This window comes from Malurus melanocephalus, unplaced genomic scaffold, assembly GCF_030028575.1.
Source record: "Malurus melanocephalus ecotype Western Australia unplaced genomic scaffold, MMel_1.1 scaffold_1, whole genome shotgun sequence".
Lineage (NCBI taxonomy): Eukaryota > Metazoa > Chordata > Aves > Passeriformes > Maluridae > Malurus > Malurus melanocephalus.
Window position 1 is genome coordinate 7,124,270 of NW_026623233.1, and position 12,558 is coordinate 7,136,827.

Consider the following 12,558-nt stretch of genomic DNA (forward strand, 5'->3'; position numbering starts at 1 on the left):
AAAAAAAGAAAAAAAACCCCAACAAAAAAACTTTGCTTGATGAAAATCTTGAAAATCCTATACTTGGACAAAAGGCCCAAATATGAGTAGTGTTACAATACTACTGCCTTTGCCAAGCAAAGAGCTTATTAGACTTTAACTCCAGGTGTTTAAAACCCAGCAGTCTTTTCAGGAATTGCAAAGCTCAGTGTAATTCAAATGGCTCAGTACTGCTGTCAGCAGAATCTGAGAAACTCAGGCCTGAGGAGTGTTTGTGAGCTCTGCCAGGCTTCTTGGACTACCTTAGCTGATCTAGCACGGCAACCCCAGGAAATGTGTTCTGTATTTTAACAGCAAGGTATTTAAAAACAAGGCCTGTGCATCATCAATAATTACATGTCCCTGCCCAGTGCAGGGGGTTTGGAAGTAGATGATTTTTTAAGGTCACTTCTAACTCTGTGATTCTGTGATATGTAAAGACACAGCTGCATCTGGCAGAACTCATTCTGTTTGACAATCCTTTACCTACCAGTTCAGCACAGAAGTGCAGCTGGATCTGCTGAGCTCATTACTTYTATAACTTCATTGCTCACATACATCTCAAATTACGAGACAAACTGAAAACCAGAAAATTCCAAGTAAACRCGAGAAAACTTCTTTTCCTGTGAGGGTATTATGGGCTCACAACAGCAGCACAGACTTGGGTATGTATTTACCAATCCCACACTGGGATTCTGTGACTCCTATTTCATGTTCTATTAAAAATTTATGGCATAATTTAAAAACAAGACTTTAGATGGCCTTTGCAGTAAGTAAATATATTGCCTCAAAGAGCACCTGCAAAAATGCTGTCTTGGACTTCTTATTTGATGTTTTAACACTGCTACACCTCAGCTCTTGCCTGAGTCATACTCGGGCACAGATCTACCTTTGCAGCATTAACTGTAAATTAAACTCGCAGGGGACACAGTGTGTCCATGTCATATGGCCCTGACTGGTCTTCTCCACCTGGACATAATTTACCAATTGGCTTCAGCTGGGGCCTGACAACTGCTACAGACCTTGAAGTCTGTCTACTAACACAAAAGTGCTTTTCAAAATAAAGCTTTAAGTTCTCCTTTGGAGTACAATGTCTTCCAAGGTATTCGTAGGTGAAAACACGTGAAGAGCAAGTGAATAAAAATCAAATGTACACAGGTTTAAAAAATCTTACCATGCTAAAATTATGTACCTGAAATTATACCCTCACATGCCAACTTAGCTGTATCCAAAGAAAGTCCTCCAGGGATCAGTTTACAGCCATGAAGGTAAGATGGCATGAGTTGCTTTCATTTATTTGAAAAAGTACAAGAAAGCCTGTGGAGCAAACTCAGCAATATTAAGATCCCCAAACCCCAATGCTACAGCAAATCAGAGTCTGTTAGTGTGATGGCAATGGCACATGCTCCTCAGGGCACTACCTCAGCAAATTAAACCATGCAACAACAGGGCCTGGGTGCTGTCCAAGCACAAGCACATGGTTCATGTGCATGCCACAGTAGCTCAACTCAGGTGAGACTCAACTTTCACAAAGGTCTTTTTCTGTCTCCGGAAGGCAMTGAGGCGTTTCGCTGGCCTGGCCAACTATTTGCAAAAGAACTGGTCAATTTTCCAATACTATGAGCATCTTGTGTGTGGTGAACCACGCAGAGTGTAAACACTACTTCAAACACTGACTTCTCTGCAGTCAGTAGCATTTTGCTTCAAAATGGTTGAATGAGACTACTATTRATTTCTTTTTTATTTACAGACAGGAAATATTTTAACCCAGTGTTTTTTGAGCTGAAGGCTGAAGCCTTCATATACCAAATATCCMGCTTGTGTTTCTGTAATTCAATCAAGGACAACCTACTGGGCTGCTCCCATTTGTTTTCATATACTGAAAAAAAAGAAGAAATCCCACAGCAGCACTGAGAAAGATTATGAGAATTGTGAGAGTTATAAACTATTTAAGGCTTTTTCAACTTGACACTAAAATAATAACAACTAAACAAAATATTCAGATACAATGTAATATGTTTATTTTTTTTWAAATCCAAATTGTAAAGGTCCCTTTTTAAACAAATCAAGAACAAAAAAATCAACACAATTTATAGGGCTTATCTCATTTACCATATTCTTCCCCACTCTTCACTTATAACACAAGCAGCAACTTATAGTATTAGTGCTCATATAGTGCACTTATATGAATTTTGATTTGTGTATTAAGCATTAAATACAATGTATTTTCCATGAGCATAGCCCAAAGAGTACACAACATTACATTTTCAAAGCATATGTTAAAAAAATGACAGTAAATGTATATCCAAGACAGTCAAACTCAAATATTTTGACTTGGCAAATTCTTTAACGAGTAACAGCAATTTTAAACTGCGTACAAAGCAGAACAGTGCCAACATGCCTCCAGTCTGTGAGCTATGGTAAAATATCAAGCACACACATAAAGGAGAGAAGCCAAAGAAACCCACCACAGAGCTAACCTGAGGCACACCCAACTGCGACCAAACAAAGGCAGCCCACTTTCCCACTCTGTAATGCAAAGAGCCCAACAACAACAAAAGCACTTCTACGCTACAGAAAGTGAAACAGCAACTTCTTTCAAATTTGTCTCTGCATTTTTAAACAACTTCTTCGAAAAATTTAAAGATGAACATCTAATTCTACCAAACAAATGTACAAACTATAAAGTCAGAGAAGCTCCAGAAGATTGCCACTTTCAACCTTGCATAGTGAGAGCTGGCATTGATATTGCTACCATAGCTTCAGCAGATGATACGGAAAAGAAAAATCTTTACCTCTAAGTGATGCACATACGTAACATTTTCTTCACAAAATTCAGTTAAACATCGTTTTAATAAAAGGGAAAACAGCTCTAAAAAGGGAAAGATAGTGTTCACAAGCTTAGAAAAAAAATACAAAACCAGAACATTCCATAATAAAAAAATGAAAACAACATCCCATCATGACAGCACCTATTTTATCACTAAATAAGCCCCATACATGCAACAAACTACAACTATTGTATAAGGCTGTCAAATTAAAGGTTTACTTTTCATATAAACGAAGTGTAAAAATAGCAACAAGTTGCAATCTTCAAATTTAATGCTATGWGAGGATTCTGTCCCCCCAGTTTCATTTGGTAGCAATTTCAGTATGTGTTTGATATAAAGGTCATTCATCTAGGAACCGTGGTACAAGTACATTGTGCCTAGGACAGTATTGTCATATCTCTGTTCGACCTTGACAGAATTGGAATGCTCAACAACACTACTGAGTTCGGGGATGCTTTCAGCAGTATCCCCAAAACCATGATAGTGTCCATAGTGCAAAGTATCTCCAGGGTCTTCCACCCATGAGGGCCGGTTAGAAACACAGCTACTCGGGCTTCCATTCAGGTGGAGAGATCCACACATATCAGTGGAATTACTCATGGCTTTTTCCGCTTCCTCGGTGCCGTTACTGGTATGAATTCGATGCCTACTGGGAGAAGTTACTCCAGGAATTACTCCGTTAGGTGTTAATGCTAAGCACTCCTCACGCCTGGCATCCATCCCACTGAGCTGCTGTGCGGCGGTGAAATCCAAATGTCCATTGATGGCACATCCATTTGTCAGTGCATTCAATATGGAGCTACTGCTATTCATATCTGCATTAAGAAATACACCTGTCACCAACAATTAAGAATAAATTGAAATACAWCAAAATGTCTCCGCTATACTTATTTAAAAAATGTTTCCATACACAGATTTGAAAATAAATCTATCCTTTCTTTATAACAATGTAGGTAGTTCTGAGTAATGAGAGCTGACCAGTAAGTTTGTAGAATGGATTCTTTCGTTGAAAATGCAACTATTGATCTAAATCTGTTTTGAAAATATGCCTGTATCAATCTTTGCAAAGACAATGTGAACTTCTCAGTTTTTTTTTTTTTTTTTCATTTAACTGTATGAAGTAASTGCAGCAGACAACATTCTGGGCAGCGTTTCCAAGGGTGGAATAAAGGCATCATTCCACCTCAACTGTAATGCCCTCTTGGGATGGAAGTTTAGGTACATATAAGAACTGACTATCTGTGAGAGYGTGAAGGGTTGCTTTTTGAATTTTTTTCAGCTGTAATTTAACTCAGGCTTTTTTTTTTTCTTCTTTTTAGTTBTAACTCTCACAGTACAGTATACACTGAAGTAACTCAAATAAAGAAATGTTATGTTGGGCTGCTAACTTAAAATATTTCCAAATTCCTTTATTCAGAAAGTATTTCAGTGTACCTAGCAGCTTGCTAGATAACATACTGGGCAGGYTTGTATTTAATGCTATGTTTATAATAGCATGTGTACAATCCACATGCAAAATGCCATACAATAGCAGCAGCAGAGTGCACAGAAGACTGAAAAATATCAGTAGTAGGAAACAAAATTCTAAAAATTTGCATGCAAAAATCACTGACAACTGCTTTGAAGCAATTTCCCCTKTGAAGTTAGTAATTAGTACAATAGGTTTTGTTTCCATGAACAGATTTCATCAGTCTGTCTGAAATGCATGTTTTTTGCAGTGGTACTCAAAAGCATTAGCACAAAAAATGCATGCTATATTCTGCCTTAAAAATATAATTTATGTCTATATTGGTAAAGATGAGCAAGGCAAACATAGCAACTGCAGAGCTCTGTGGTGACATTTAAAGATTTTACATTCTGTGATTATCCTTGGATACAYGCACATATGTTTATGTCTCCATGAACGCATAAACCCATGTGCAAAACAGSATTGCATTTACTGCGTATATGCAAATTAATTCAGTTAATTCAGTCTGTTGGCAACTTCCCACATTTGTGAAACACTGGGTTCCCGTTTAAGTGACACATTATGAGTACCACTGTCTGACAAGGAAGAATCTGGATTTTTGGTTCTCTCTCAAGTCTTTTTGTGGCTATTATTTGAAATATGAAATACAACACTGATACATCGCAGACACGTTAGGTAACTCAAGAAATGTGTTCCATTTGTAACTCCCTGGATGTACTAACTGGAGTTTCCTGTTTAGTCCCCTCATCAGTTAAAATAACCACATCATGTGAAATCACTAATCATGAATTCTTATTAAAAGTGGAAAAAAACCCCCACAAACCCATCAAGACATCAAAGCTAGTATTTCAGTGATGAAAACGCACAGCAGAAGTTTCACATATTGTTTATTAACTGAAAAGTGCAAAGTTTTAACTGTTTAAAAATAAACCATTAAAGGCTGGTTTTGCCAAATCAAATTTAATAAAACTGGCACTTCTATTAGTTAATATGCAAAAGTAGGTAATGAATAGTTCTAGTGATAATTATAGAATGTTATCATTGGTTAAAAATGAGCACCTATAATAATAGAGTAGTAAGAGTATATTTATGAAAGAAAATAATTTTTCCATAAATAAGAACACTTAGTAATTATCACTGGAAAATATCATAGTCTACTTTCAAAGTATTGATTATATATATGTGTATATATATATATTTGTAATATATTAAAATATCTATTAATTATCATTCCCTTTGTTGAATCGGATCTGTGGTACAAAGCATAAACATATTTATGGCAGAAAAAATTGATGAATAGGAAATTAATTTCCAAATGTAATAAAGCACTATTGTAGAACTCCATATCTTAACTTACAAAGTGCAAAAAAAGCTAACCCAAGACAGTTTTAATCAAACTCTATATRCTTCCTGGGGTTACCAAAAGCATCTTGATTCAGCAGCCCTTAAAAAATCTAGAGCATTAATATGGACTAATCGTAGTACCATTTTGACTGTTCCATGATGATTGGTACAAAACACAAAATCTGTTTTCTAAGGTACACTAGTTCCAAATAGTGGATTAAAACTGTGCTGTCTAGTCTTCTATTTACATTTAAAAAAAAACCCTTAGCAGGATCCTGCACTTATGTCATTGTGTCTAAACAAATTCTGAACACAGGATGTATGTCTAGACTGTTCTCTAGAGTATTTGTTTTACTATTTTGAATATAGTGTTGTCACAACATATTATTTTCAAAGCTAGGATATGTTTCCCAAGTCTTATTATCTACTCAATCAAAATTAAATGAATAATTTAACTTATTTCTGAATTCCTTTAACCCAAAATTATAGCAACTAGAAACAAGGCACAACATAATACAAGCCTCAGGTTAAAAGTGAAACAGCCATCGTAGACTTCTGTTTACCTGAAATATTAAGAAATGATTAATAAACCTTCTCTTTCACCATTACAATACATGAAACACCTAATTTTCGATACCTACTAAACCCCCAGTATAATGGGTGTTACAGCAATACAATAGTTTTCAAGACTCCAGACAACAATGTGCAAAAATAAAGGACTAGATTTTATCCTTAAATTAAAAATAAAACGCATATTGATTCTTGCAACGACAAGGAGTTTGCATTGCAGAAACWGTGTATATTTCAATTTCTTTTGGTCCAACAGAAGTACTCTCCTGTTGTTTGGTGTCTTCAACCATTTGAATGTTGTTGTAGTTAACAGGAAACTGTCCACTCCCACCTGATACAACAGCAAAMTCTCTATCAACGTGCATGTTGTCAGCATCGTCCTCAACTCGTCCATTCACCATTGGTATTAAGCCATCAAAGCTGTAAGCTGATAAAAAGAGTCATGTTTAGTCATTAGAGCCCACTGGAAAACCCAGCCAACAAAAAGATGAATACTTTGATTATTTAAACAAAACAAAAAATTACCAGGGTACCTGTTAGACTTTGCACCTATCTATCAAATTTACTAGACTGATGCACAAATAGGTAGAATAAAGAGAAATTTAAGTTGCTCATATTTAGGCTTCAGAGCTGATGTACCCAACTCATTTGTCTACTGTCAGTCTAGACTGCTCCCTTATTCACTCCCCAGGGCCAGGTCCCAGCAACCCACCCTTATCCATATCAGACTGCTCCAGGGAMCTCTTCAAGAGCTGAGCAAGCAGATCTGCTTTCTGAGAGAAGCTGACAAGTGGTTAGACTGCTGCTTTAATAAGCAAGACAAGCTTGATCACACTAGTTTTTGTATCAACCACCCAGAGCACTGCTCCAGTACTATCCCAGCAGGCCCTGCCCTGCTCTCACACTGACATCAACACTTTGTACTCACACTGCACAAACTCTTAATATTATATAAATACCTGCTTTGGCAGACTGCAATTCAGTTCCCATTATCTGGGGCACAACTGTAATTTTCATAAACCACATGTTTTTAAAGGACCATAAGCAATAGCTGAAGTGTTCCAGGGCCAAAGACATCACTGAGGGCTTAAATGACATCAGCCCCTTGGATCAGCAGGCTTCAAATTACCCTAAAGCAGGAAGACTTTTTTTTTTGTTACCTAGAAGTACCTGCAAGTGCAGTTTCATGCTGGCCATTCCAGGTTGCAGTTCCAGGAAAGCCCTCCATCACACCTCACACAGAACACCCAAAGCATCTGTGCTGAGGATCCTGACACCAGGACACTGGTTGTGAGAAGCACACCCAGCACAGCACAAGTCAACCCACTGAAGACTGGACTACAGGGGCCAGGATTAGGACTGACACAAACACAACTGTGTGACCAGTTGGCCCAGTGTGCATCATCATCATCATCATCATCACCAACTTTGAACCTGTGCACCACCACTGACCTAACCAGGAAGCAGATGAAATTTCTGGAATCGATTTCAGGAAAATGGACATAAAGTCCAATTTGTTTCTAAATAAAAAACTATTTGGCACATATTCTGAAAGTGGCCACCAATTTACTTCCGTTAATTGCACTTGAGAATTTGTTTCTATCACAGTGTATCATGTATCAGTGTTACCTAATTTTGAGGTTTAAAGGTACCTGTTAGCAGATACACCAGTGTGTATATAAACAATTACAAGTAATGGTTATCCACTGCCCAGTTGAGTTATTGCAGAGCACTTCACACCTTCTCTCAACTGTCACTTAGAAGCACTTAAGAAGTTCTTGTAAAGGACATATGTTGTCACAGGAAGATTTTTTTCAAAGCAGTGATTGTTTTGATTTGGGGTACAGCCATCAAAACTTGACTCTTCCCTACAAATAGTTTGCCTTCACTCTCTGAATATCTGGAATCTCCTGTGCAAATAGTCTTCAAAGGACAGCAGACCAGTGTGGCTTTAGAAAGGATTTAAAATTAACACAAAATTGTGCTTTTTCTCTAAAAGGGCCAGCTAAGCACAAAGAGGTTCTGATAACCTCATTACTCAGCTCTGTTCTTTACCAAAATGCTTCAGGAACAGTGACTCATTCTCAGTGCAACAGACTTTTTACATCGATGTGATAGTTATTACTGATGCTGATGTCTTTGAGGGCAAACACATCAGATTAGAAACTGCAGCTTCTGCAGCTGGGATGCATCTTACTCCAAAAAAAACTCCAAAAAAAGTTACTCCAAAAACCTTCAAGCAAAAGCAGCAAAGCTTCTGCATTTGTTTGTGAAGGTCTTAAAGTCACACTGGTAACAATTTCAAAAATTACCTACTCTGATTGTTTTTCCAGCATTGCTATAATTGCTTTCAAACAYTGTCTGTTTATTTGCTCAATCTAACTTATGCACTGGACCAACTACACAGTGAAAGGTAATGCAGATATTGCTGCTTCATGGCAAAAGTGAGAACACACATAGCAAGCCCAGTGCCAATCCCCCAGATTGTTGGGAAATACTGCCTGTTGACTAGTTTAGAGCATATTCTGAAACTGAAAGAGACAGCTGCTCAGGAACATTCAGATGGAGCAGCTCTTCAAAATGCAAGATAAATTAGTCTGACTTCAAGCACTGCCTCCTGGTAGCACACCAATGGACTGCAAACATCTTTTTGTAGTTGTTACGGGCATTTGTATACTGGGAATTTTTCTTATTCTATGCAGCCACTTAATTCCAGCAGTCTTGTATTTAATCGCACGGGGACTCTTCTCCATAATGAAATTTATCATTCAGACCAGCTACTTGAAGCAACATACCCTACTTATGATTGGCAATGGAGTATCCAGCTAAGGTCTCTGATCCTGCTATAGGTGAAGTGGTGTCTGGATAGCAAGTGCTGAACAAATACTAGTGGTGATACTGACGTGATTTACACTGCCCATGTCCGATTGAGAAACATGGTTTAGGTCTCAATCTGCCCCTTACTATCTGGAATTAAGCACTGTTGAAGCCCATTCTATTTGAATTACTGAAGGTCACAGATGTTAGAACATCAACTTGAACTGAACAAACCGTCTTCAATGAAGACCTATGAAATCCCTTTCCTGATGCTAAAGAAAAGCATCTTTTAGCATTATTAGGGAAAAGGTTTGACTCCAGAATATCTCATTTTTAGTAAGAATTCAGTGGGATGACCAATAGAAGGGAAAAAGGTAATTTCCCTCAATCATGTTACTCAAGGTGGTTCTAAGATGTAAAAAAAAGATTTCTACATAAAACTATCAGAAAGTATCTTTAGGTTGTACTAGTCTATCATTGCTGGCAAAGAAGCAATATCCTCAATGCACATGGCTGGACAGGAAACCTTAAGGTTCATTTTAGTCTTACACTCTTCTGTAAGATACCAGTTCCCCTTGGAAAACAATCCTGGAAACTTAAGGTATGTTAATTAACATACATAATCCCCTTGATTTGAGAATTGTTTCTGCATTCAATTTCTTCCACCTTACCTAGCAGTTTCTGAACTGTGAATTAACCCCTGAATGGAAAATTACTGTTAGAACATCCGGGCATCTCTGTGAATCAACGGAACGTTACTTGGCTCTCCTGAAGCTGAAGAAACTGAGGAAGTAGAAGCTGATTTCAGCTCCTACTCCTCTGCATGATTATTCTTGGCATCACGCAGATTTAGCACTCTCTGGAAATAGAAATTTCTGAACACACCAAGATGATGACAGGGAGAACTGGGATTTTGCAGCATGGAGTAGTGGCATTAATCTGTTTCTTGTATTAATATGTAATTTACATGTGAGTGAGTTTGTCAATAATACTCAACATCCACTCCAAAAGGCTTTAAAACGTTTATTTTCCTTCTCAACAACAGTATCAACCCATCCCTTTTACCTCTGGGGTCTCACCTTCTGTTCTAGCCTTCTTTACTCCAGCAGACTCTGTATCTTCAAAGGATCTCTTTCGACTTGTCCCACCACTGAATGGATTGGGACCTGCATTCTGATGAACCCCATTTAAGGTGCCATTGCTATAGAAACGATTCAGGTGACAGTTCTGGAGGTTCAAGAGAAACTGGGCACATTCTTGGAAGCCCTGGGTATGTGCAAGGTCTGCTGCTGTCAGGCCACTGGCATTTCTCAAGCTGTACAATACAAAGAAACTGGATTACACTCATTCATCAGGCTAGCTGGCTGCTGTTGCTGCCCTTACTATCTATCTGCTGGTGATGAGAGAAAACATACACTTAGCAAATTTTCCATTAAGAAATTAGTTACCAATCTTAGTTTTATAACTAACTTAACTTTTTGCACATATATCTCACTTTTAAGCAAAATTTGGGAGACAATACACTTTTAAATAAAATCAATATACTATGTGCCTTAAACCATCTTCCTATTTATACTCTTCAAAATGCTTTATTCTAAAATAGTCTGAAGTAGCTGATCTTTACATAAACTTCAGACTAACTTAAGTGTTGAATTTTACCATCTTCTGCAGTTTATTCTGCAATCTATTGCTTTAACTTGAGCAAAAGATCAAATACTCAAAACAAAATTAACATGACTTGGCAATTGTCCATGGCATTCTGGTTTCTAACAACAACATCACTATTCTTCCTAACAACAAAATATATACATATATAGTAAAAGATAGATAGATAAAGATGCTATACTTGGTTATGCTTTGCTTATACTTTTTTTTTTCTGGTTTGTTTCTAATTTCAAAGTGTGTGACATCATAAGTATTGGGACTTGCTTTGTTAATTTCAACCAAGACTTTTCTGTGCACAAGAGAATGTCACTGGATTTTTATATTCTAGTGCATCAGGGTTAGGAATGAAATCAGAGGGGACATGTAGAGATGTAGAGGTCTAATTTGAAATAGTGCTGTATCACATGCATTAACAAAACATACAGGATGTCTTGTGCTTAGAAGTTATGGCTAACTTCATAAGGAAGAGCATCAAAGTGGAAACAAGAGAGCCAGAAATGACAAAACTAGATGGTGAAGCAAAAGATGCCAATTAATGTTTCCTAATGTTTTTCCAGACAGATGTAACTAGTCAGAAACACTGAACTGTTTCTTGGCTTCAATCATTTAAACAAGTCTATTACTAAAAATTCCAGAAACAGACCAGCTAACAGAGCAAGAATTCAGATGATTGATAGACCTGACTCTGTTGAAATTGATGAGAAGAAATTAAAGAACAAAGCCCAGATTTGCTTTCTGRATCATCACAACTTGTTTGCTATGAGACTAAATGGATAAATCAAAAGACTACAGAATCACAAAACCCGTAACCTAGACCAGAGTTAATTTCATGCCATACTACACTATTTTAAGTCACTATTTACTTGGACTACCAGTAAAAATCCAGAGAACAGCAGACAAAAGTAGTCTAGAAAGTAAGACTTTAGAAGGCTGGAAAACCTAGCTAGTTAATAGAAATTAAACTTCAAGGTGGTGGTATTAGTTTGAATACTTGCAAAGTGAATAATTGTTCTGTGCATCCACTGTAGGCAGTATATAAATGGGATTAACATGAACAAAGGATAATTACAGTCAGCATCAGGGGAAAATTTCAGAGTATAAAAGTGGCTGAATCTTGAGAGGGGTCTCTTCCCCTCGTTTTAAGAATGGCCTATGATCTCAGAAATTCTACAGTGATTCCTTCCCCCTGCTTAACTAGATGACCTGTTGAAGTTGCTGCTAAGCAACATCTGATACTCCTTTAATAGTTTTGATTTACTTGTGCAGCATAAGGATGCAGAAGAATATAACTACAGCTTAGGAAACGAACTTTTAATAGATGTGTTCTGGTCAAAAAGAAAAGCTCAGTTCTCTGATACCTCTTTTAAAACTGTGAGCCCCAAAAGTAAAAGAAATCTAAGCAAGAGCAAAATGAATAAAGTTAGGCAAAGATAAAAATGACAAAACCAATATGGTGTTGAATAGCCACCTAATTTAATTGAATTTCAAGGGGTCAGTGAGTCTATTACTCAGCAAATACTACTGAGCACTAACTCTGCTTTGAAAAATTGACTGTAAGAGATAACAGTTAAGTCACCATTTTCCAAAGGAATGTCAATGTAAGATAYCAGAGGCACTTAGAGATGTATAAACTAAGATCCAAGTAGGAAAAGCTACATAACCAAACTCTGGGAAAGTAAAATTAAATTTCCCAGAAATAAAATAAATAAAAGTTAGCTTTCCAATTTTTAAAATTTAATGATCCTTGGTATTAAAAGATCAGTCCTACTTCGGCCTCTTCCTGAACGAATTACTCTTACCAGCTAGACAAGAATGAGCTTGTTCTGTGGAAATATTCAAGGGACT

The 12,558-nt window shown here is 37.1% G+C and overlaps 1 protein-coding gene across 2 annotated transcripts in view; it reads right to left on the reverse strand.

The window, feature by feature from the left end:
* Positions 1 to 2,022: 2,022 nt before the first annotated feature.
* The window catches only part of ANKRD10 (ankyrin repeat domain 10), a 37,212-nt gene continuing 26,676 nt past the window's right edge, over positions 2,023 to 12,558 (reverse strand). Inside the window, exons 4-6 of one of the 2 annotated variants that reach the window (XM_057390250.1) lie at positions 10,128 to 10,363; positions 6,563 to 6,658; positions 2,023 to 3,664 (exon numbers count right to left, since the gene is read on the reverse strand). In XM_057390250.1, coding sequence (XP_057246233.1) covers positions 3,198 to 3,664; positions 6,563 to 6,658; positions 10,128 to 10,363 — 799 coding nt within the window. In that variant the 3' untranslated portion in view covers positions 2,023 to 3,197. Of the gene's footprint in view, positions 3,683 to 6,562; positions 6,659 to 10,127; positions 10,364 to 12,558 lie in introns of both variants that reach the window. The other variant, XM_057390240.1, reaches the window with a different exon arrangement.